General features: G+C 36.6%; 1 protein-coding gene across 3 annotated transcripts in view; it reads left to right on the top strand.

Annotated features, from left to right (window-relative positions):
• Positions 1–24,184, top strand: part of synr (BH3-only protein sayonara) — an 85,885-nt gene extending 61,701 nt beyond the window's left edge. Inside the window, exons 7-13 of one of the 3 annotated variants that reach the window (XM_083142558.1) lie at positions 3,269–3,464; positions 5,867–6,011; positions 11,224–11,337; positions 12,651–12,755; positions 15,235–15,306; positions 21,798–21,870; positions 23,352–24,184. In XM_083142558.1, coding sequence (XP_082998684.1) covers positions 3,269–3,464; positions 5,867–6,011; positions 11,224–11,337; positions 12,651–12,755; positions 15,235–15,306; positions 21,798–21,870; positions 23,352–23,542 — 896 coding nt within the window. In that variant the 3' untranslated portion in view covers positions 23,543–24,184. The remainder of the gene's footprint in view (positions 1–3,268; positions 3,465–5,866; positions 6,012–11,223; positions 11,338–12,650; positions 12,756–15,234; positions 15,307–21,797; positions 21,871–23,351) is intronic. The other 2 variants (XM_083142559.1, XM_083142560.1) reach the window with 2 other exon arrangements.
• Positions 24,185–25,723: the final 1,539 nt, after the last annotated feature.

Genomic DNA, 25,723 nt, shown 5'->3' with positions numbered 1-25,723 from the left:
GAAGTTGTTAGATCGTAGAAGTGTTAATAATCTTTTCTATGGATTAAGCAAATGTAACAAGGAAAGGCCAATCATGGACCCAGTAAAGGGGTGGGATGAAGATGATAATTACAATTGCAGATAATGTGATGATCTCAGGCACCAAAATTGTAGCCCAATGCAAAGATTATATGAATTTATATTTTTGTTATTTTACATTGCTTATCTGCCACTTCTGGCTAATTGGTATGATGAAGATGAGTGACGATTATTTGAAAGTAATGAGGGCACATTCACTCATGTCCAGGCCAGTAAGTGAACTCGGGATCAAAAGTTGGTTCATCCCCTGGAATACTTATTGACTGAAGTTTATTTAATTTATCAACTAAAGTAAATATAAGGCTTTTGCTATTTGCTAAAATCAATTGATTATTTCAAGCGGTGGTTGACTCGATAGCTATCACGATTATATTAACCTGAGCCTTCACAGACAACCCCCCCTTCCATATACTCTATTGAAAGGTCTTGACGTGCAGATTCCGAATCTGCAATCGCTTTCACTCTAGCTCAATTAGGGGCAGAGATACGTCCCTTTGGAATTTTTTTGGGTTTCATGAAATTTTCATTTTTTATTTTATTTTTATTTTTTTAAAAAAATTATATATATATATATATATATATATTTTTTTTTTTTTTTTTTTTTTTTTGTTTGCGAAAATTTAAAATCGCCATATCTCCGTTTCTAATTGAGCTAGGAGGATGGTTGATAGCTCGTTGGACTCGGAATGAAGTCCTCTTTCCGATTCTATAATACAAAATAGGGGTTTCCATTTTAAATTTCACTGTTGCCCCCCGCCCCACCTCCAGGGGCGGGGGTGGGGAATCACGCGTGATATCATTGAATAGCTTTCTTTCACTTATTAAACACGTATTTTTTCGTTTTCCGATTTGATGTGTATTTCTCACGATATGTGACCGTTCCGGGACTTTTGGACCATCCGGTATATAAATGCAGGCCTGATGTCTGTGATAATAAGTTGTGTATTTCACAACTACTCTTTGCAATCCAAGGATAACAGCTCTTTCTTTCACGCAGAAACTGGCCTCATTGCTGAGAAATCTTTACCAATGGCAAAGTCAAATCAAGCAATTAAAAAGAATTTTGTTGCAAATGAATTTTTTAGATGGAGGTAAATAAAATAACAGATGGAAATGCTTATCTAATTCCTTTATCAATAATTAAGGAGTGCCTGCGCATTTATGCCACTCAACTCAAATAATATCGTATGTCGTAATTGATTCATTTGGTTAATTTAAGTTGCTTATCTGCCACTTTTGACTAATGGTAAAGATGAGGATGAGTGATGATATGATGAAATTAATGAAGGGACACTCACAAAGAACACCCATGCCAAGGTTGGGATTCAAACTTGGCATCCCTGGTCAGAGGCGCAACCACGAATTTTTGTCTGGGGGGCAAGTACCAGGATAAACGTACCTATAATAATAATAATAATAATTTTAATAATGATAATGTTACTAAAAATGTTGTTATAACATTATTATTATTATTATTGATTTGCTTTATTTGACTTGACTTCTTGTGCCACTTTTGGCTAATTTGCGAAGATGGGGAGGAGTGATGATGGTATGATGAAAATGATGAATGGATACTCGCAAACATCCATGCCCAAGCCGGGATTCGAACCCAGGACCAACATTATTACTATTAGTAGTGCTAGTATCAAAGACGTTATTATCCTCGTAAATTACGCAAAAAGGGGTAGAAGTTTGTGTTAAAGCATTTGTGTTCGAACAAAGGATTTCATTTTTTTTAACACGTTCAATTTCACATTAATTACGAAAAACAAGCACATAAACTATTTTTGAAAGACAGAAAACGTTTGATAAATGCATTCCAAATATAATTCCTTTTTACATTAACATAACTTTCATGCACAATATATGTTTCACATATATGTAACGTGAGTGGCGTGGACACTAAATTGTGTACGCATTCAAAGTTTATTTAATAAATATTATATACAGTATATATTATTTAAATATATTACACAACCAATTCATATATCTCACAATAAACCAACAGCAAAAATTACATAAATTGTCTCTCAAATGTGCACGCTCCCTTTCCTTAAAACAATTGTTCATGCATTTAAAACAAAATGGTCGCGGTTGCTCAGTCGGTAACGCGTCTGACTACCATGCTTAAGGTCACGGGTTCGATCCCCGGCCGGTTCAAATCCGGGAACTTTTCTAACGATGGAAGCGGCCCCGGCGCCCACCTACCGTCGAATGACATGGGTACCTGGGGAAACCCTGGGGGGTAAAGGCGGTCAGGAGCGTGATGCTGATCACATCACCCCCACTCACGACCGGATCAAGAAAGTGTGGGGCGTTACCCCCACACCCCCTATACGCCTTCATGGCGTGGTGCTATGCACAGGGGAGTACTTTACCTTTACCTTTTTATGCATTTAAAACAAAATCAATTAAGACAAGTCTCATTTTTCTGTCTGGTGATTTACAATGCATTACAACGAACAAATATAAATTGCGAGCGAAGCGAGCAAGAAAACTTTTGGATCCAATTTTTTGCAGGCTGAAATCAATATTAATTTAATAGGGCGCAAATAATTTCACGGAACGCCATGGTATTATATCATTTACAACTTTTGTGCCTCCCCAATGGTGTAATGGTAACATCGTCGCCTTGTGATCAAGGGGTCCCGAGTTCGATACCCGGTGGAGGCACATAGTGGTTCGGAACTCACTTTAAGCTATAGGCCCAGTATCAATTAGCCTTTCTGTGCATAAAGTAGACTAGACAAAAAAAAATAAACCCAATTAATTTTACAACTTTTTTTCATTTAGATCGTTCGGCGCCCAGGGCCGTCTCCCGCCGTCCCCTAGCTACGGTTCTCTCCCTGCAAGTATACTTGGCCGTCAAAGTTTGCCCCCCTTGCCGCCCCCTAGAACTTATTTCCGACCAAGGTTGGGGGAAGGGCAATGCTCCTCCTGCCCCCCTGTGGTTGCGCCAATGTCCCTGGCATCATAGTGTGTTGTGCTAACCACTTTGCCATGGAGGTTGACCAACTGTCATAACTAAACAAGCAAATATAGAATGCACTGATATCGGGCAAAAGTACTGGAAATATATAATAGCTATTAACTGAGAAAATGATTTAGAACTTAGCATGAATCATAGTTTAAATCGAGCCAAGGACCAACTAGGCTTGTGATGACACCAGCTAATTTTTTTTTCTATCAGCTCGCCTCTTCGATGGAGATTATGGCAGCAAAGAGGAGAACAGGCTGGAGCTCGAGATGGACCAGATCCTTTCTTGGCGAGATGCTGTGGCAGGGGCTGATCTTCACTGGAGAGAAGCAGAGTCTCTCGTGAGTCAAGCATGTGAGCAGATGGAGAGAGCTCTCGACTGCTGGGAGGAGATTCCAGGAATGACAGAGTATGTATGATAGATAGTCAAATAATTTAGGATTCAAGTGTTAGGGAGGCAGTTTGGTGGGTGGGTAGATAAATTACTGTACTAACCAATTTTATAATTATGCAACTTCTTTATCATTTTGCCGAATTCCCGGCATCTGGTATCGCAGCGCATCTTTCAACGGCTTGTGCCTTTATCCAGTGGCGTACGCAAGGGGGGTTACGGGGGTTACCCCCCCCCCTTGAGCTTGTGAAATGTTATGAAAAATGCTGTGGAAAACATAATTAAATGGCTAACTTACCACAGTCAAAGATCTAGGACAATACTATTACTACTACTACTACTACTACTACTACTAATAATAATAATAATTTGAATTATTATTTCCATGCAGCACGGAGAAAAGCACAGCATTCCAAACACATGCGTCTTTCAGAGAGAAAGCCTTGAAAATTAACAAGTATTCTTGAAAATAAAATATGAGGGCAACTATGAGTTAAAAGAGAGACAACTTGTTTTGTATCTCACTTGCAACAATGTTCAATACACTGGCGTACGCAGGATTTTTTTTTTAGGGATGGGCTGGAATAGTAAATGTGGATAGCACGTGCCTTCGTTTTGGAGGGCAGGATGCATAATAAAATATCTCGTGTTTTTCGAGCTTTTCAGTCTATTAAAATTGCATTCAAAGACAAAAATGGTAATCGGGACTCACTTTAAAAGAGGTTTCGCATTTACACATTTTGATTTTTTAAAGTTCTTAACGGATTTTTATTTGAAAATTCTGATATTCTCAATTTCGGTAGGGGCTGTAACCCCATCAGCCACCCCTCTACGTACGCCAGTGTTCAATGAACATGTACTTTTTTGTGTGAACAATGAGAAAGAAAGTTCTTGGTTCGTTGTAAGCGACTAATGTATAGACAAAGGCTAGGTGGACAAGAACAGTCACCAGTCCGCCTTCCCATTGTTTACCGCAGCATGTTTGAATGTCTCTCTTTTAAAATTTCTCACCTTGTTGACTAGACAATTATTCAAACGACAATAAGCTTAACTATTGCAAAATGTTTTGTTGGTAAGAACAGAGAGACAATCCAGATGTGAATTATCGGGGACATTTATGAGGAGAAGAAGCCGGAAAAATTCCAACCAATTCCGGGAATCGAACCCGGATCTCCCGCTTGTTTGTCAGACGCTCTATCGACCAGACCACCGCAGCTCCTTGGATGAGTTCCATACTTTGATTATTTTAATTTAATTTAATATATTTTCTTGTTTTTGTGGATTTTCTTCACACTTAAAATGTCTCACCTCGTTGACCAGACAATTATTTCGTAACAAAGAAAAAAATGCTCCCAGAATTTGATGAAAATCGAATGACTAGAAAGTGATATTGTTCTATTGCTTTCGTAAATACTATATTTATGTAGATCTCTAGTACTTAATAGTAGTAGTGGTATTAGTAGTATTATTAGTAGTAATTCAGCTAATTAATTAATTATAAGTATTGTTAATTAATTGTGATTATTATTATTTAATTAAAGTATAATAAAACAATGGTAATGTGAATTTGGAGAAAGTTTTAGAAATAACCCCCACCCCCCTTGATAAAATCCTGCGTACGCTACTGCCTTTATCTGCCAGTGCTAATGTCCACTTCTGCTGGGTCTCTAGTGGCGTGGGCATAAAGGAGAACGAAGCAGCCGATGCTGCAGCCAAATCTGCTGATGCAGACGGCGACGTTCTCGTCCACCTTCTGCCAGTTCGACTTGCAGAATGGTTTCGTTGCTGCCTTCTTGACACTTGGCAGGAAGAGTGGGATACGGTAACGTGGAACAAGCTTCATGCCATTAAGCCCACCATAGGTGCATGGCGTCCCGTCACTCTCATCGAGAAGAAGTTCTTATCACTCGACTGCGTATTGGACACAGCCATCTTACCCATGGGCTGCAAGGGCTAGACCCTCCGATGTGTTGTCCTTGTGATGTTGTTTTCAGTATTCGGCATATTCTTGTTGAATGTGCCTCGGGAAGACTTTTAATCTTCGTCATCTCTGTTGGGCGATGACGACAATGTTTTACCAAATGTTCTTAGCATCTAGCGAAGAACTGGACTCGTCCACTGTCTATGAGGAAGCTTTTACCATTTTCTTACTTTTTAACGTGTTGTGCTTGTCTTGTGCAGGCCACTTCACAACCATGCACTTTAATTTTTTCCCAAGAGGTTTTTGACATCCCTTGTTTTAAATTTTAAATGTATATTTTCCCGTATACATTGAAGGGTACAAAATGGCCTAATGTTCCGACACATCCAACTATTTTAATTCAACCAGTCGCTTAACAGTACTAAATTGCATTTTGGCTATGTATTTCAGCACGCAAAGATTCTTTGCTATAAACAAACCTAAATTTATCTAATTTCAGGTCCAAAGATGTGAAATATCAACTTGCTGAAGAAGCAAGAAATTTGTTGCAAGAATCAGCTCACAATATGCAAGGTGCTCAACAATGTTTATCGAACATTAAATTCCCATATTGCACAGCAAAGGAAATCGCCACTCTATTGAAGGTAAGCACATAGTAATCGGCACTGAGAACTGACATTCACTGCCTTTAGCAAAATAAATTACCGGTATCAGCTCCAGTTTTCATAATATTCCACATGTTTTTGAAATTTCATAACTGCTTGGTAGCTCCCGTTCTACCTTGACACACTAATCGCACATAATCCAACAATAATGATACCCTTACACTTTTGTCAGAAACATTAGGAGTTGGGGGAAGGATGTAGCCCTACATGAGAAATAAGTTAACTGACAATTTGAACAATTAAATAAAGTGTAAATGTGACTCGCCCAGATTTCCAGAGGCCTACAGTTTTCCACAAAGATAGGTTTTAATGTAGTTGAAATTTAGCAAACACAAGGAGCTGAAAGAACCAAAAATAGTATTAGTAAAAACATTCTAATAGCAGCAATAATAATAATAACAATAGTAATACTACTCATAACATTCAGATCAGTAATTTATACAGCAGTTTAAAAATCAAGAACATAGGATATTTGTGGGAAGAGGGTAAGCTGTAAGGGGTTTTAAGCAGCTACCAAGCAGCTAAGCTCATGGAAAGCAATGGTTATGTCCCATTTTTGTAAATGAATACACAGACTGTTCAATTTTAACGTTAGAATATTGTAAATTTTAGAATAACTTCGACCAGTGTAGCAAAAGTTATTAATAACAATTGCTTGCCTTGATGTTCTCTACATGCTGTCAATTTTTGTCTCTGGCTACACACCTATGTGTGTATGTAGATAACAATTGTTAAAATAAGATACATAATCACTGATAACCAAGTTGGTTTTATTGTTGAATTTTATGAGAAATGGAAATTTTCTATATTTTTTTCCCTCTTCAAAATACAGGGCTTTAGATGTAGTTTAGACATTACCTTTTGATTCCTAATGACGACCCTGCTTTCAACTATGTTCCAATCCTGCATTCTTCTCCTTTTCTCACTCTCCACACCTAATCTTTCTACCAACTCGATCGTTTGTCTTTCCCTCAGCCGTTTCATGCTATTATATAATTATGCCTCTAGCTGCAAATCTTTCCCACTTCATCCTTTTCATATGCCCAAACCACATCAATTGCGTTTGAAGCTTCACAACTCCCACACACTACAGAATCTCATCTTTCATTTGGCACTCTCCTTCACGGTCCATGCGGACCTTTGTGGTAGAGTGGTTAGCATAGCATACTACGATGCCAAGGGGATCCTGGGTTCAATCCCAGCCAGAGGCTCTGTCCGAAAGGTACAAAGTGCAGACTTGAAGTATGGTCTTGGCTGAAGTGACGTCACCTAGTACAGTTCGAAAACGCCAAGAACAGAAGGACGCAAGTGCACAGCGTGCAGTACAGATGGTTGGTGACTAGGTCACGTGGTTTCCACACTCGTTGTTCATTTGTTTAAAACCATGGACATAGAAAGCGGGCAGTACAGGTAGATATACGTTATTGGCCAGCAAGTTGTTGGTTATAGTTCTTCTAATGTGTGGAAATGTTTGTGTACGAGCATTTGAAAATGCTATGTGATGTCTATTGTGAAAAACAAGTGTTTAAATGGCGAGGAAAACAACGAGTACTCAGTTTTATCTCCTGATCGTATTTGGCGCTGCAGTCGAAGTGCAATTCGAAAGACAACATTTCCAGTCCACGACTTGAAGATCACACTCCAAGACCATACTCGGAGGATGCTCGCTTCAAGTACGGTCTTGCACCTTTCGGACACGGCCTAAGTATTGACATGGACATGTGTGTTCTTTACGAGTGTCCCTAATCATCAATCATACTCATCGTCTCAAATAGACAAAAGTAGCACAAAAGTGATGCTAAATAACAAAAAAAAAAAAAAAAATCATCGTCCAATCCTATGTTCTATATAGGTACATAGTATGTGTAATGTACGACTATTACCTTTTTGTTATTTAGCATCACTTTTTGTGCTACTTTTGTCTGAGACGCTGAGGAAACCCAGGAACTTTGGTTTTGATTGATTAATTGATTGATTGATTGATTTGGTTCATTTTATTTCACTTTTCTGCTACTATTGACTAATTGCGAAGATGAGGATGAATGATATGAAGAAGTTGATGAAGGAACACTCACAAACAACATCCATGTTCAGGTTGCCATGACCATATGTCCTGTTTTGACCGGGACAGTCCCGTTTAGGAGACGTCCTCAATCCTCAATATGTCCCATTTTATAAAAACATAGAAGTTAACTCGAAAATTAAATCAAAATTTGAGATATTTCATGCTAAAAAAAAGTCGATGGAATTTGTAAACTAGTGTCATGGAAACTCTGTTTCAAGTTATTCATAGAAATTTGTTATTATTTAGTGTCGCTTTTCTGTCACTTTTGGCTAATTGCGCATGACAATCCAGTAAAATGAAATCGTTAAAAAGATCAAAGATCAATTACTTATGTGCGAGTACGAAATGTTCTACCTGAAGAAGGAGTCAGTCTTGACCTCTGAAACGTTGTTTTGATCGACATTTCGTACTCTCACACACGTAAGTAATTGATCTAATTGATTTATTTTTATTTAGCAGTGAGTAATACGCACATCACAACATGTTATAACAATCCAGATGCTACAATTTCGCCGAGAAGATTCGAGCAGGCAGCAGTTTACTGTTTAAGTTGTTTCGCGTCGCGGATTTTGTTTTGTGTGGGTTCCGTTATTTCTAGAGCAGCGAATAAGTATGACCAAGAAGCGTACATGTCGTTTCAATGCGGGCCTGCACTAAGAATTTTAAATTCCTGCGTCTCTACACAAAATCAAAAGAAAATTCCTAATGAATTAGTGAATTCTAATATATTTTCTAGTTCAGAAGACAAAACAAAACCGTTCGATCAAGAGGAATCGTAACACAACTTTAAAAAGACTGGAAAGAAAATAAAAATAAAGTTTGCTTGTCTGATAAATGGGTACAGATTTTTTGGTAAGTTAGAAGAGGACCATATAAAAGTATGACAAACTTCTGAATACGGTGGGAATTGTGTTGTGCTTGCCTAGTACAGTTAATTTAGAGTGCTGCAATGAGTGTTTTTTGCTCGACCGGCAAATAGTTCGCACGGACGACGCTAGATAGCGTTACGAACTGACAGCACTTCGATCACCATGACGTCACGAGCGAATTTCGCTCGAACAGGCAAAACGATCAGTATACGCTCGAAACCCAATAGTTCACGTGTAACCGTAATTTTTCTGTAGTATTGGCCCTTCAAACATGGATCGTGAAGTGAAAGATGCATTGAAATTGAAACTGAAGTGAACACAGTCATCATTTTCATGTTAAAATGTAATTTAGTCCATCTTTACAACACATAGCAATATATGAAAATGAATAGATGATTATGGGCTGAAACTACCGGGACGGATTTTTGCATATTAATTTGTACGATTATTGTCCCATTGAAATTATATTTGATATTCTATATATTCGAGCGAATTACGCTCGAGCGTGGGAGATTCGATCGAATATTTTCGAGCAAAAGTGGTCCAATGCAGTACTCTAACAGTTATGAACACTTCTGGGTTATAATGGTTCAATTGGAAGCCAATTGCATCCAGAAGTGTCCGTGACTGCACATCCACTCCCGTTGAGCGTGTTTGCTAAATCCTAAACAATATGTGGACATATGAAAAAATCTTGCTTACATGTTTCAACAATGAAGTCTATCTTGTTGGTACGAGTTAACTTTACCGAGAGTTGGGGGTGTGAGTTTGGGAGGGGAGGAGGAGATATTATGAACAGTTCTGGCATTCTTCAACTTTAGCGTAGGCCTAACATCAAAGGCTGACCAGTGCACTCACAATTATCCTTTTCATAATGAGAGATCATATTTTATTTGTTGTTTATAATGTATCATTTATGTGATGCATACTATAACTAATAATGATGATGATGATAATAATAATAATAATAGTTCTATGGTTGCAGTTTTTCGGATGGGGGTAAACTTACATCCTTGAGGCGTCCCGTTTTTGGGTCAAAATATTATGGTCACCCTATTCATAGCATGCTGTGTTAACCACTCCACAATGGAGGTCGGCACAGGAACTTTGGTGGGAAGATCGAAAGCAACCACCAAACATTCTCTGATGCCGAGATTACCTTCTTGTATTGGATCCTTGTTCCAAAACAATCTCCTTACACTTAGGTACAATCTACTAAACTAAACTAGGTGGTGTGCAGAGCCCATTGAGTGCCTAGACCTGCTAAGTACGTTTTTGTTGTATGATGCATAGTAAGCAGATCATTCCCATCACTGGTGTTTCGTGGCCACTAAGATGTGAATCTGCTACTATGGTTTTTAAGTGGATCCACAATGATGCTGTTAACTCCAAGTGTTTGTGCTTTCACCATGAATCAAGCACAGGGCCACTTGCACTACATCAGAGCTCTTTAGGTAGAACCAACAATTTAATTTGTACTTCAAGAATACAATATAATTATAATTATTGATAACAACTCGTTTGAACGAGTTTCCAAATTCAAGTACTTAGGAGTAATACTAACAAATAAAAATGATATTAAAGAGGAAATAAAAAGCAGGCTTAATTCAGGAAATGCATGTTACTTTTCTCTTTATAAACTTTTGTCGTCTCGTTTAATATTTAAGGAACTAAAAGTTAAAATATACAAAACAGTAATTTTTCCTGCAATATTATATGGATGCAAAACTTGGTCCCTTACATTGAAAGAGGAACATAAATTGAGAGTATTGGAAAATAATATTCTTAGGATAATATTTGGGCCTAAAAGGGATGAAGAGACAGGTGAGTGGAGAAGGTTACATAATTTAGAACTACATAATTTGTACTCATGTCCAGATATTATTAGAATGATTAAATCAAGAAGACTTAGGTGGGCAGGCCATGTGGCACGAATGGGAGAGGAAAGAGAGTTTATAGGATTCTCGTTGGGAAACCTGATGGTAAGAGACCAGTAGGTAGACCAAGACGAAGATGGAGGGATAATGTTGAGATGGACCTAAAGAAAATTGGTAGGGATGGAAAAGAGTATATAGATGTTGCTCACGATAGGGACAGATGGAAGGCCTGTGTTGCTGCAGCCATGAACCTTCGGGCATAAGAACGCTAGAGAGTTAGTTAGTTACTTCAAGAATACTGATATTTCAAGTTTCTTGCACATATGCACAAGCATATGAACATGTTATATAATATTTAGTAACTCTGCTTCTCCCTTCAGGCTATTGAGTACATATTCACTGACATGCAGACGGAAGAGCGACATGCACATGCTGGAGAATGTTACTCTCTTTTTCAACAGAGATCAGCAGCGCTGCTCGAGTGGATTAAACAGGTAAATTCAATAATTACATTGCGAACAGTTCAACCAAAGTTTGTAGTCACTTTTGTAGATAAAGTTAGAACAAACCAGCACAAAAAATATTTTAAAAAAAATTATATATTTAAAAAACAATTTTAAATATCTGTTCCTAATTCTTGTTAGCAACTTTGTCAAACACTCCCACTGTTATCAATGACTGATTTTGTATATTTTTTACAGCATAGGGCATCAAGTCATTATTTGTACTAATATTGTTCAAAATGAAATGTATGGCTTAATTGTAACCCTATTGACATAATAAATAATAATAATAATAATGAATTATTATTATTATTCACTGATTACATATATTGTTGACTATTGTGTAAGATGCACATAAAAGACCTCTCTCACTATGCTATTTTTTCCAAAACAAAAATATTAAAATAACATTGTCAGGATAAGCAATACTATTAATAACCACCATAATTCTGTTATCTACATAAACAATTATAAGTAAGAAATATTTAATACGTAATACCACTTTAAAGTATGACAGTATATTTATGGAGTTTGCATAAATAATATAACTACTTCTCCTAAATGTAGTATTAACTAAGAAATAATTTATATTGGTTTTCAGTATATCATAACTGTATTATTAAAAATACAATTAGTAAGGAACAATTCAAACATGATTTTTCAAGCATTAACCTTTATACATTTATAATTTTTGTATTTTTTCTCACTAGATTCATTTTAGGGGAAAGTGTATGTATTTTTGTTATTTTCATGTGCTGATCTATGCAATTACACTTAGGTGGGAAAACAGAGTACGCTGAAACTTGCCCGCTCAATAAAGATATATTATTATTATTATTATTATTACTACATGCTACTATTTTTATGTTCATTTTATGTATAGGCGCTGTATGTTGGAATCTTATGTCAACTATTTATTCTCCAGTTAATTAATTGATTAATTACACTCTCTAGTAGTTATAACAGAGCTGAGGTTGTCCAGTTGGTACATCATCTGACTGCCACATGGGAGACTTCAGTTGGACTTCAGAGGTAGGTGATTTCTGGTGAAAATATTTCCACCAATATACTGGTACCTGAATGGAGCGACTCTGGTGTTCACCCAGCCTCTAACAAATGGCAATCCTGGTGGAGGTGTAAAGGCAAATGAGCATGGTGCAATCACACTCCACTAATGGCCAATATTGTATGGGGGCCTTGTCTCCACATCATCCCCCCCTGTGCCTTCATGACATGTTGCTATGATATGCAGGGGGTAAGACTGAATTTATGCTGCATGAAAGTCATATATGATCTCTTTGTAGGTTATTAACACTTCCATACGACATGACTTAGAAGAAATGGAAGCCAGGGTAAGGGAAGCTGCACTGGGCTTAAAACGGGAGAGACTGAGCCTTATAAAGCAGAAGGTAAGCAGAAGCGTTTGCCAATTGTCTGTTACTACAGTAAATATATTAGTGAATGACAACGTGCAGTGGATTAGTTGGTTAGAGCACTGAATTTGTAATAAAACCACAGGTTCGATCCCCTCCACAGACAAAAGAAATTTCACCTGAAGACGTGCTCTCTCGAAACGTAGTGTTATAATAAGTATAGTTTAAAGCACTAGACAATGCATAATGTCTAACATTGCATGCTAATGCTTATATCATACTTGACACTATAACAACATATATCCACATATCCATGCCTTTTGGGGACTACTGATTGACAACTAGTTAGAGACAAAACACACTACCCCGAGAATGGAGGCACAACCAGTCTGAAATGTAGGTATAAAGAAACTAAAAACTGTGATTAAAATTCCAACATCTCAACATGAATCAATTAACACTGATCAGCTACAAAGAAGAAATTCTGGGATGCTCAAGGAAAGATACTAATGGAGTTTAAGTATGCAACAATACAGGATTGTATTTTTATTGAAATAAAAAGTCTTTATTGCAATCCCACCCAAAAATATGCACTAGGAATATTCACTGTCAGCCCAATATTCAACAAAAACAAAGATATAATTTCCCCTTGTCCGTATTTCTTTAATATTATTAACTAGTAAACTCACATTACTGAAACAGGCAAGAATATTTTGTGAGAAGCTGTAACATTTTTAATATGACCTATGTCATATGTATAGTGCACGGTTATAGGGTAAACATTATTTAGCTTCAGATTATTCTTTAGAGTGGAAGTGGAGAGGGTGGCCCCTCAAGTGTAGCCACTATTCAAAGTTTGATATAAAAAATATCATTGTTGTTTCTACGTAAAAAATATCATGTCACAAACCTTTTTTTCTAAAATCATGAGCAATGGGATGAAACACTTATTTTCCTTGTATCAATACTACAGTACCGATTGTACAGTACATACAAAGAAACTACAAGTTGTTCACAAACGTGACCTGTCTCTATGATACCAACAAGTTGACGCAATATATGCAACATGTATGACCAGTGCTATCTCCTTTTACTACACTTTTAAGTCATGCACTGTCTGTAAATCATCATTGTCAGTTGTCATTTCTGCGTATCTTTCAGGTATTGATAAACAAAAACTCTCCACTATATTATACACGGTACATATTTCATTCTTCAGTTGGATCAACTTCCATCTTAACTGTGACTATCCACTTCTTTTTCAGCTTCTCTCTTCATCTTCTCTTTATTGATGTTCTTCGTATTGCCATAGTGTTTCATTTATTTATTTATTAGTCGTCTACACCTTCTGATATTAGATATTTACAGCAATTGCTTTTTTTAAAATACTGTTACAAGTTTCTTTACATTAGCACAGTTTATGCCATTAACCCCAATTTTACATTCCCGGATCTAACTTTTTCCAGCATTATACATGTATTCTTCATGGCTCCAATGGAGCAAATGTCATAATTTTTTCCCGGATTGTACATTGTCCATTTTTTCCACCTTAGTCCCCTGTAATACATAATATCGAGGTTCCATTGCACGTACACACATTTCATACAACTTACAGTTAGTTGCATCAGTTAATTTTTTTCTTCTGTTATATTGTAGTTCGTATCTTCCAGCAAAACCACATAATATCCATATTGTACTATTCTTAGGAAAGTAAGGAAGGCATAGATATTGTTCAAGGAGCTCTGTTTCATATTAAGCCTGAATACATTATTTCCCTCTACTAAAGAACATTCTAAGAATAAATTTGTTTGATATTGAGTTTCGCAGTTACAAGGCATTAAAGGTTGTTATATAGTGATTCAATCTACCATTTTATTTATATTTTGCTTATCAGTGTTTCTTATAACATCGTTTATGAAGTCATCTTCTCTTGTTTTTGCTCTCATTCTTCTAATGGACACAATCTCATCTGCTTATATTTTGCTTGACTCTCTTCTATATGGTCTGTGTTGCTGCTCCATCATGTTGTTATTGGATGTGGTATTACATTTGTGGCCTTTTCTATTTTACTGTTTTGCTGTGTTTTATCAATGGAAAAGTTAAAACAACAGACACAATAATGTTTGTTTTCACATTGCATCTCATGTGAATTTTCCTGTGCATGCAAACTTCCTGCATTTGAAGTTTTTCCTTTTTGTGAAGGGAAATAAACTGTTTACAAGTTCTCCTACAATTCTGATGCATCTACAGTTTTATTTTGGAATTCTGGTGTTGAATCTCTTTGTAAAATGTTCACTTGTTACATGTGATATTAGGCATTTTGCAAATATGAATTCGCATTTTTCATAACAAAAAATACCTTCAAAATGTTTGTTTTATTGCTTCTAAAGAAGTAACAGTGGATTTTATGAGAGAACACATTTTACAAATGATGGCTTCTTGCTTGTTGTTCTGCATAATTATTCAGTCTTTGGTTCTTACTCTGAAGTTCATTTGTTCTCCGTCCCCCACACAGGTTACAATGGAGATATTGGAAGAACTAGAAGATGAGAATGATGCTCTTCTCTTAGAACTGGAGGAGAGAAGTGTAAGTTCATATGATTTGATGTTATATGTTGTCTGTAACTGTGTTATAATCCTGCATGTAGAAGACAACCTGACCTAACCTCACTCTCAACTAAACTGAACTAACCTAACAATCACAGACTGAATAGTTAGGCAGCTTTCATCTATAAAACCTAATCATAACTTAATGGAAAGAGAAAGTTCCAGATCAATAACATGCAGGCAGAAAAAATATGAAGGAATTATGAATGCACAGCACAATGAACTTATGTAAAAGAATAAGATAACAAATTGAGAAAGACCTCTCTATGTTTTATGTTTATGTGAATAAATAAATAAATAAAAACCTATCTTGCATGAAATAAAAATAAATGTCTTTATTAAAACAGGCAAGTTACATCACGTCAATCCATGAACAGTCATCGACCATGTCCCTATCACCACAGACAGTGTAATGTGTTAATTGTGGCCACACCATAATATAAATTATTAAAACATGTTTCAATCGTCAAATAAGTTGTGCCCTTACCTAAAAAATAATTAAATATAATTGTAAAATTAGCTCCATGCTAGAGTGTTAACACTGGATTAGAACACTAAAATGCTGATCAAGGCAAAATTCATTGTAAATAATACACTATAAATGTAGCATTTCCACCAGTGTATATTTTTACAATAAATTTTGCCTTGGTTAGCATTTAAGTGTTTTATTAAAAATGGAAACAAGGTTTGACAGTGTTACTACTGGATTCGAGTTTGGGGCAATTTTAACAATGCAGTTTGATATTCACCTGTAATACTCTCTAAATAATGTCTTCTAAAAAGTTGAGTTTATGGAAAACTTCTTTGCCTATCTAATTTAATGTTATACATATTCTAAGTAATTTTCACCCAATAAAATGTTTAAAGTGTACAAATCATAAAATACACAATTATATTGCACTGCTTTTTAAAAAAATATAATGTGGTAACAATATTTTATTCTTAGTAGGAGAAAATGTCTCTGAAATATGGTCTTTTCCTAAGTTAAAATACAAATTTATGATCTTGAAGCATATCTATATGTGCTTACTAAATCTGAAACATAATAAAGGGTGATTCAAAAAGCACGCCGGTTTTAATATATCAAAATACGAACTTTATTTGGAAAAAATACATGTACCAAGGACAGAAACATGTTAATCAACACTTCCCATTTCAGGCATGGAAAATTATATCGGGCATATGACCCCCTCTACTTTGCTGACACGACAAAACTCTCTTCGTGAAATTGTTGATCACAGCCTCACAAACTTGCATGTCGATCTTGCTGATAACTCATCGAATTTCATTCTTCAACTCGCTGATGTTTCGGAGTTTATTGACATACGCCAAAGACTTAACATAACCCCAAAGGAAAAAAAATCGCAAGGGGTTAAATCACATGACCTTGTGGGCCATTGCTGGTCACCACGAAGGGAGATGAACCGATCCAGGAACTTCCCGAGAAGCAATGCAATTGTTTCGCCGGACGTGTACGGTATCGATCTCCATTAACTGTCACTGCTTGTCCTGCTTCATCTTCAAAAATAAAAAATAAATAAGGGCCGATGACACCACCTGCCCAAAAGCCACACCAAACCATCTCTCGCTGTGGATGCATTTCCCTTTCATGAACCGTGTACAGATTTTCTGATCCCCAGATACAGCAATTTTGCTTGTTGACACAACCGTTTAAGTGGAAGTGTGATTCGTCGCTGAAGAAGATTTTCCTCGCAAAGCCGTCGTCCTCCTGTTGTCTTCTCAGAAACCAGCCAACAAAATCTTGCCTCTTCTGGTGATCGGGCACTTTCAGTTCTTGGGTTAACTGAGTTTTATAGGGTGGTAATGGAGATCATGGACAAGAATTCACCACAGTGAAGAATATACTATGCCCAATTGTTGGGAAGGGTGACGAACCGATTTCTTTTGGACTAACAATCACACCGTCACGAACCAATGAAATGTTTTCAACAGACTGTCCAGAAAGCGGATGCCCAGATGTTTTCAAGTTGACTGTTATTCCTGTTTCATTGAACTTTTTAATAAATCTGCGCACTGTTGGTGCTTCATCATGTCCAAAATTCGCACGAAGTCGTCGGACAGTTGCAGCACAACTTTCTCCATTTTGATAAAACGTTTTCACAAATAGTACACGTTGCTCCGTTGTGAATCGTTCCATGTTCACACACAGACTGAATTCTGATGGTGCACAGTTGACAACAATATGGCGAGCGATTCTCAACCAACGTTTTTTTTAATCGGAAGGTTCTCAGAATACATAGTACTACACACCATTGTTGCCAACCACGTAACAACAACATGCCGAGCGATTTCAAACCGGCGCGCTTTTTGAATCACCCTTTATGTATAAAATGTGCAAGCTGCCAAGGTTTTCATTACAGGTTTTATTGTGAAACATCTTTAAGCCATTTTCAAAATTCTAAGTTGGGGTCTTATACAGTCAACTGTTGTGATTTTGTTCCACTTCTTGCCATTGGGATATTTCAGGGCAATTACTCAACTCCATGTAGGTAATAATAATGCAATTTTTACTCCGAAGTGCCTATTTGTCAACAATAATGGAACTAAGTGATTCATGCAGAGTGACTTGAAAGATGACCTAATAGAGTACTTCTTATTAATGTTACATTTATGTTATGTGCAAGTATAAAACACTTTTAGTTTGAAATAACAACATTAAGCCAGCTTCAACCAGTTGCTGTGCTTATTATGCTATATGATGTCAGAATTTAAGACTGAAATTACATCTAATGCTTAAAATGCAGTTGTTTTATCATGCTTATACAAGCTCATACCAATAAATTATTCTTATTAAATTACAATTATTATGAAAACATTATTTACTTCATACACGAAGTGTGCGCATGCATATATAAAAAAGAAAGAGAGAGAAAATATTCAGTATTCTCAGCTGATAGAGGAACTCAATAATTGTGCTAAACTGATCAATTCTATAAATAGCCTGTAACCAAGTCATAATTTTGCCATTTCCTATTTATTAAAATGCACACAAAAGTATAATTCATGTACTATAGTTTCGTAAATCTTTTCAAATACACAACTTATTTTCTTAAAGGAAAAACAATTGATGATATTCAACTTGAAGTTATCACACAGTGCACTTTGGGATGAAACAGCATGAAGTCGAGCAAACGCAAGGCAAACATATTGTCACGTGTTAAGGACAGTGGATGAAAAGCTTTCTTACAGTGAGAAATTTGCAATGTTTTATTTGTACACATTCCTCAGATGATCATGATAATTATACCTTGAATTAATTTGGCAAAGATAATACATACAATGCTTTCTTCAAAGTAGGGTGATTCCTACTCTGCCCAAAATATGGCAGCGAAGCGTGATTTTGCACAATGATTGTGGGGGAAGTTGTTCGCTGAATATCATCCATTGCAGTCACAAAGTTATAGGTATTAATTAAGGAGGCGAATGAACCATTCGTAGAAAATTGGTCACTGGGTTTGTTAAATTGTGTAATAACGCTGTATCATTATTGGTTAGAATTTCATCATAGCCCATTTATGTTTAGGACTCATTTAATTATTCCTTGCTTAGCATGTAGTTGTAGTAATTAAAAATTGATACTTTGTATTTTTCTCATTTTGCATTAAGCTTCTGCTACTATTGCTAATTGCAATAACAAGGATGAATGATGGTTAAATGTCAATGAAGGAACACTCACAAAGAAACATTTATGGCCAGGCTAGAACTCAAAATTCAGAACCTTTGGTGGCAAGAACATGAGTTAACCTCTCAATGTCCTTAGTCACCAAGGCATCAAAAAAAAATTAAGATTTATGAAATATGCTGAAGGTATATACAGACACGCAACTGATGAAATTCAAAAAAGAAAGTTCACAGACCTGATCTGGAACTACCTTTAGAGTACATAATCATGATATGCAGAACAGAATTAAAAGGCCTGTTTCAGTGAGGGCATATACTACCTCTATCCCAAAATAATAGTCGCATGTACCCATCGAACATGTTAGTTCAGAAACGAAAGTTAAGAAACAAGTGGACACAATACATGTAGCTACTGATAATCACAGGGTACAAGAAATCTGCTTGGGACTATAAGAAACATTGACAAGCTTGAGTGGTAGTCTTGTCTGTCAATCAAAATGTAACTGCAGAAATGTAATAAAAAACAATGCAACGTGCCACCACTCATAACTCCAGGGTATGGAGATCCAAATAGGCAACACACCGCTCCTTGCTCCGGCTGGTCAGTTGGGAGCACCAGTTCTCACCCAGGGTTCGGGATTAAGACGATCCACCCTTACCCCAGGAAGGAAACCACCGAATTGCGACACGTGACAGTAAATAAAATTCAAATACTTTATAATTAAAATGTCCAAAATCTTTAATCACGAATCGCGCGCGTACATACTGATTTGCACAAGTTAGAAATTATAATTTGTTGGGTCATGCACGCTTGTAGGCAGTGATAAGCAACTTATTTAACACGAGAGTCCGCACACCGCCTTCACAGTTAATAGCAAGACCCCAACCGCTACCTCAAGCGCGAGGCGCAGCATAACAGATTGTTCTGTCTTACAATAATACAAACTCATAACATAAAATAACACAAGAAAAATTGATAATTTACATAACACATCAATGTTAATTAGCAATAGTAAGCTAAAGTTCAGGTTGGCAACAATTAAAAATGCCAACGTGGAAGTTTTTATGTCGCCAAAAACACGTAGCGTGGTTCCCCCACTCCTAACATAAACAGCCAATAGGAAAACGATATTTTCTTGAAAACGAGGGAGAAATACTTAAAAAGGAAGAAAAATGCAACTGTCCGGTCAACACATTTATATACTAAAATCTGGCATGCACAGACGGAAGATGTTCAAGCACCAGGTTGGTGAGCAAGTGCATTAAGTAGACAGTTTTTGAATTCACCACCAAAGTTTCCAGGCCCCAGTCTCAGCATGGGTGAATGTCTCTTCATCAATTTCATCCAATGATCACTCATCCTTATCGTTGCAATTAGCCAAAAGTAGTGGTAAAGCGATGCTAAATACCAAAAATTAGGGATGGGCCGATATGAAATTCTAGCTGATACCGATAAAGTACCGATATAAAATTTACCGATACCGATAACCGATATTATACCGATCCGATATAAAATTAGAAATGGTCATTGAAGAACCTGAAAGGTACATTGTCCTCCTTAATAAATGTGTGTTTCAAGGTGACTGCAGTGAAAAAGAAGTTGGACATTTAGACATTTACTTTTTTAGAAAGTAGGACATGGAGATTATCCATAAAAATCGCAACAAAATGGCAGAATTTTGCACTAAATTATCAGATATTTATTGGATCGGTAAAATAATTGGTAATTTTACCAGTACACCGATATCGGTCCCATCCCTACTAAAAATAACATTTGTAGAAGATGCTCAATTGTAGAAATTATATAAAATATATGGCTTGACCATGCGTCAAACTGAAGCTATCAACATTTTTGTATGGTACATCACAAATAAAAAAAATATTAATAGTTTGATATTTAGTTGATTAATGGACAGGATGAACAGTTTATGTCCAGCCAGATGCAAGGATCATAAACTGCTCCTCCCCACTGACCTTTCAATGAGGCGAGTTGGGGAAAAGAGAGGTCTGTATGCTGGATGGTTGTAGGAGGGGCAGAAAACTTAGCATTACACTTATGGGAGTATTATTTTACTTGTTCTCTCGGGAATATCAAACTTCAGATGGCACAGAAAAACACATGAACAGAAGGAGGACAGGTTAAAGATTTGATTGGCAGATGGAAAAGTAGAAATTTCCATTTGGTTAGTCGTACCTTGAAGTTGAAGATAACTTTCTTTTCTCCATAAGGAATACATAGGATTCTGCAAATTCTTATCATATTTTTCAAACAACGTATCTAGCTTACTAATCAACTTAAAAATGCTTCCACTTGTAACATGGGGAGAAATTCATACTCTCACTGTTTTAGTTTTTTTTCAATAGCAGTGCCCATTCAGATGACATTGAAATAAATACCCACCTGGTACAAACCTGTCACTCCTCGCTTTAAAACACATGCATAACATGTGCAATTTCCCATCAACAACAATGAAAGAAAGATAATTTAAAACTAGGGTTTAACCCACAAAAAAGTTTCACAATTAACATTTAACTTTGCTGTTCCATTCCATCTTCTGCTCTTAAGGTCAGTGAAAAATTGATAAAATGCACAGCTTGCATTTTTAGTTTATACTATGTACATATATATTTTCTTTCAATGGCATAAAAGAACATGCAGCATATTCACATCTTACATGAACATATAATAATTCTAAGTAACTTGCCAAAAAAAAAAAAAGAATTTATTAGTTTATCAATTTCATTGACCATAAATTATGCTTATTTGTAAGTTACATGTAATTATAGTATTGTTTAGTATGAAAATTGACAGTATTTTTTTACATTAAGAGTAAGGAAGCGGGCCCTACTGAAGTCACCAATGACCAGCTGCCACCTCTACCTTCAGCTGTTGAAATGTATGGTGAGTTTTCACAAAATATATATATGCTCACACCTGTGTGTGCGTGTGTGTGTTACTGTCAACAACAGACCAAAAATCTGCTAAAATGGTGCATACTCTTTGGCAATTTCCACTCTACATTAATTAAAACAAATTCTATGTTCGAACAGGCACAAACATTTTGATAGCATTCCATAACTTGCATGGCTTTGTGAGACTAAATGTATATATTTTAAAATATTGAAACCGTAAATATTTTGATTTTAAAATATGCCTTTATTAGCTTCAATTTTTAGTCTTAACTACGATAGAAACGCCAATGAAATTTGGACAAAACAATGAAAAAGTATGAACATATTATGTCATACTGTGTTAGCATTGTATTAAATATGTGTTAAACTGTTGGATATGCAGGCTTTCACTGCACGTCAGGCAGCGACAGTGCGTGCAGTGTTGCCCCATTCAACATATATCATTACTGTGTTGAATATTAATTAGGGTTGAGCCGATACCACTCTGAACCGAGTGGTATTGCACTATTGGTATCGATACTGATACTTGAAAATTGCAATAATTATTTTTTTTTTTTTCAAAATATTGATCAATATTGGCATGTAAATGTTCTCCAATTATATGCATCAATTTACTAAGAAATTTGGTTTAGAATATTCAAGAATTACATCAGAATATTAAAATAGATGTTATGTAGTCAGAAAATACAGTTTTTTGTTCATGCAAAATTGGTGCAAAATAAAAATTAAGTGTGAATTTTGCATAATTTCCAGGATAATTGTACTCCATGAATGTGTCCTGCGCCATTTTTGCAAACCCCGTAATGACCAATATGACAGACAAGTATCGGCTGGTATCGGCAGATAAATTTCAACTGATACTTTCCGATACCGATATCAGCTCAGCCCTAATATTAATGTGTATAAAATCGGTTTCACAATGTGAGTCTACAGTGGTAATATGTTTTTAAAAAAACAGTTGCAAAGAGGTTCAAAACAAGAAGAAGATAGCATTTGTAGAACTACCCAATACTAAGAAAAAGCTGTTTCACAAAATCGACAAGAACTTATTTTTGACCGATTTAAAAAAAAACAACTAAAAATTAAGAGTTTTATTTTAAACCTTTCTACCTGCACTGTATTTATATTTCATGATCAGACCACACAGTTTAATTTATAGGATTTCAAAGAGAATGATAATTTGGAAAATCACCACAAAACTGACACTTTTTTTGTGTGTTCGCACAATGATAAAAAAAATGAAGGCATACTCATAAAATGTTGTTACCATATATTAACTCAGAACTGAACAAGCTACATTTTGACATAACTTGATTTTATGCAGGTCTGCTGGTTAATTTTTAATTAATATTAATATTCTAAAAAGTCGGAACAAATGATGGTTCATTTATCATTTGCAAGAAAGCTCAGAATAAAGACAATTATTGGCCATAATGTATTTTGACATGTTCATTTTTTTTACCAAACCAGGAAGCCATGCTGAATCGTTGGCACATGAGCACCACCAGATCATAGAGCGAATCGCTCACACAGGAATCCAAAACCGAGACAGGATTCACAGGAATTTCCAGATGAAACTTGAAGCAAGGAGAGCCCGTAGAGCAAGCAAGAGAATAGAAGAACTACAAAAGGCTGCTTTGAAAGGAGCAGAGCAAGCATGAAGCCATCTGTTCAGCATGGTCTGAAACTTACAACTAGAGAGAAACAAAGTTTGGAATGCGAGAAAAGTTAATGAACTGGTGCTACAGTTTGTTTGAAAAAGTTGTCTACATAGTTGTTATATACAGTATTATGTAACATATTTTGTAAATTCACTTTTATAATGTAAGAAGGTCAAGTTATATACGAGGTGCATCCACAAAGTAAGTTCCAAAAGTGCACCAAGATGGTACGAGTGGTCAGAACGGGACGCGCTTGTGCAGGAGTGGAGGAGGAACACGAAGCCATAACCTGGCACGAGCACAGTCGTGTGGGGTCAGTGGTGAGAGAACTGTGGTACGGTAAACATGGCTGCGTGCATACAGTCTTACCGCCGAGGGCAAGGTACGCACGGTAATCGGGTTTCTCCACTCTAAGAAGCTCTTGGCATCAGAGATCCACCGGCAGTTGTGTGAAGTGTATGGACCGAATGTCATGAGTGAAGGAATGATCAGAAGATGGTGCAGAAATTTCACAGTAGGCCACACCAATGTGCACAACGAACGAACACCGTAGTGGCCATGGTGATGCCTGATTTGGTGGAAAGTGTGCAGCAAGCAATGTTGCAGAACAGGCGGTTCACAATGTCCGAACTCTCATATCAGTTTCCGCAGATCTCCCGTTTCCCGCTGCATGAGATCGTCTTCTGAGTCCTCCTCATCCAGTTCTTACTCCAGGGGCACACCTTCACTGACGAACGGTATTGTGACACTTTGCGGTAACTGTGGATGGCAATCCAGAACAAGAGACGTGGAATACTGAGCGCAGGAATAACATTACTGCATGATAACGCACGCCCCATACAGCAAGGCTCACGCAGGTTACTCTGCAACAATATGTTTGGGATATCTTCCGACTTCCACCTGTTCCTTCACCTGAAAAGATTTCTGGCCAGACAGCGCAGCTGAGTTGCAGACGGGTGTGACATCCTGGTTCTAGTCCTTGGCGGCAGACTTCTTTGACACAGTTATACAAAAGCTGGTGCCGTGTTGCGACAAATGTCTCAACAAGGATGGTGCATATGTTGAAAAGTAAGTTATGTATCACTAACTCCACAGTAATAAAATCATTGTCTTCTGGTGTTCGTCTTTCATTTTACAGTCCATCGGAACTTACTTTCTGGATGCACTTCGTGTATATATATATACGTATATTTTAGTAAAAAGCAAATAGACTTAGATACTTCTCACTGCTGTAAAAGTTTATAAATTCTATGATGTACTTCATGGAGTAAATACAGTCCCTACCAAAAGTTTAAGACCACCAACTTTTTTCATATAAATGAATCCTGACTGAAAGTTTTTGGTACAAATATGGAGTGAAATTGTATGGAAGTAATATATGTAGTGTGTGAGGCATATATTGCCAAAAAAAAATTGGCATATGTTTTGTAGTTCTTGAGATACGAAAGTGGAAAATCAAATTTCTTAACTGAAAAATCCAGCATTTTGAAGTACAGATGAATGTGTATACACGTAACCGACGTCGTTTTGACAATACTAAATTTTTTCCAGTATTGTGAAACATGAATGAAGGTTTTGGCACTTAAAAAAATATATATATATATCTCTTCTTATATTTTTTTTTCTAAAATTCGCAAAAAAAAAATGCAGCGAAAACTGAGAGGTCTTCAGATAACAATATCTTCCTCAGCGACTACGCTGGAGTGAACAAATTTTATCAGTCATTAGTTGAAATGTGTGTCAATAGATGGTGCAGAAAGATATATCTCGAGTAATAGCATTGTGCAAGTCCAAACTATTTTCGTTATGCTTGATAATAAACAGGCTGTTTGAATCACAAGCTACGTGATAATGGGGAAAAAATCTGTGCCCATGAAATGGCAAATAATTGGTCTGTACAGATGCAATAGGTCTCTAGGGAAATTGCAGTCGCATTGAATGTGAATAAAACCTGTGTGGCAAACACAATTAACAAATTCAAGCAGCAAGGTACAGTGGTTGATATACCATGCTGCAGCCGCCCCAGGGTAACGTCTGTACGCGAGGACCGGATTATTGCAAGACTTGCCACCCGTGAAGTGGCTTGGATTCAAGCGAGGGAAATCCCATTGTTGCCTTGGCCAGCACAAAGTCCGGACCTGAATCCTATAGAAAACCTATGTAATACCATTGGTCTTCGTG

Source organism: Lepisma saccharinum, chromosome 21 (assembly GCF_977018435.1).
Source record: "Lepisma saccharinum chromosome 21, izLepSacc3.1, whole genome shotgun sequence".
NCBI lineage: Eukaryota > Metazoa > Arthropoda > Insecta > Zygentoma > Lepismatidae > Lepisma > Lepisma saccharinum.
Note: the sequence above shows the minus strand (reverse complement) of the source record. Positions and strands in the feature narration are given on the sequence as shown.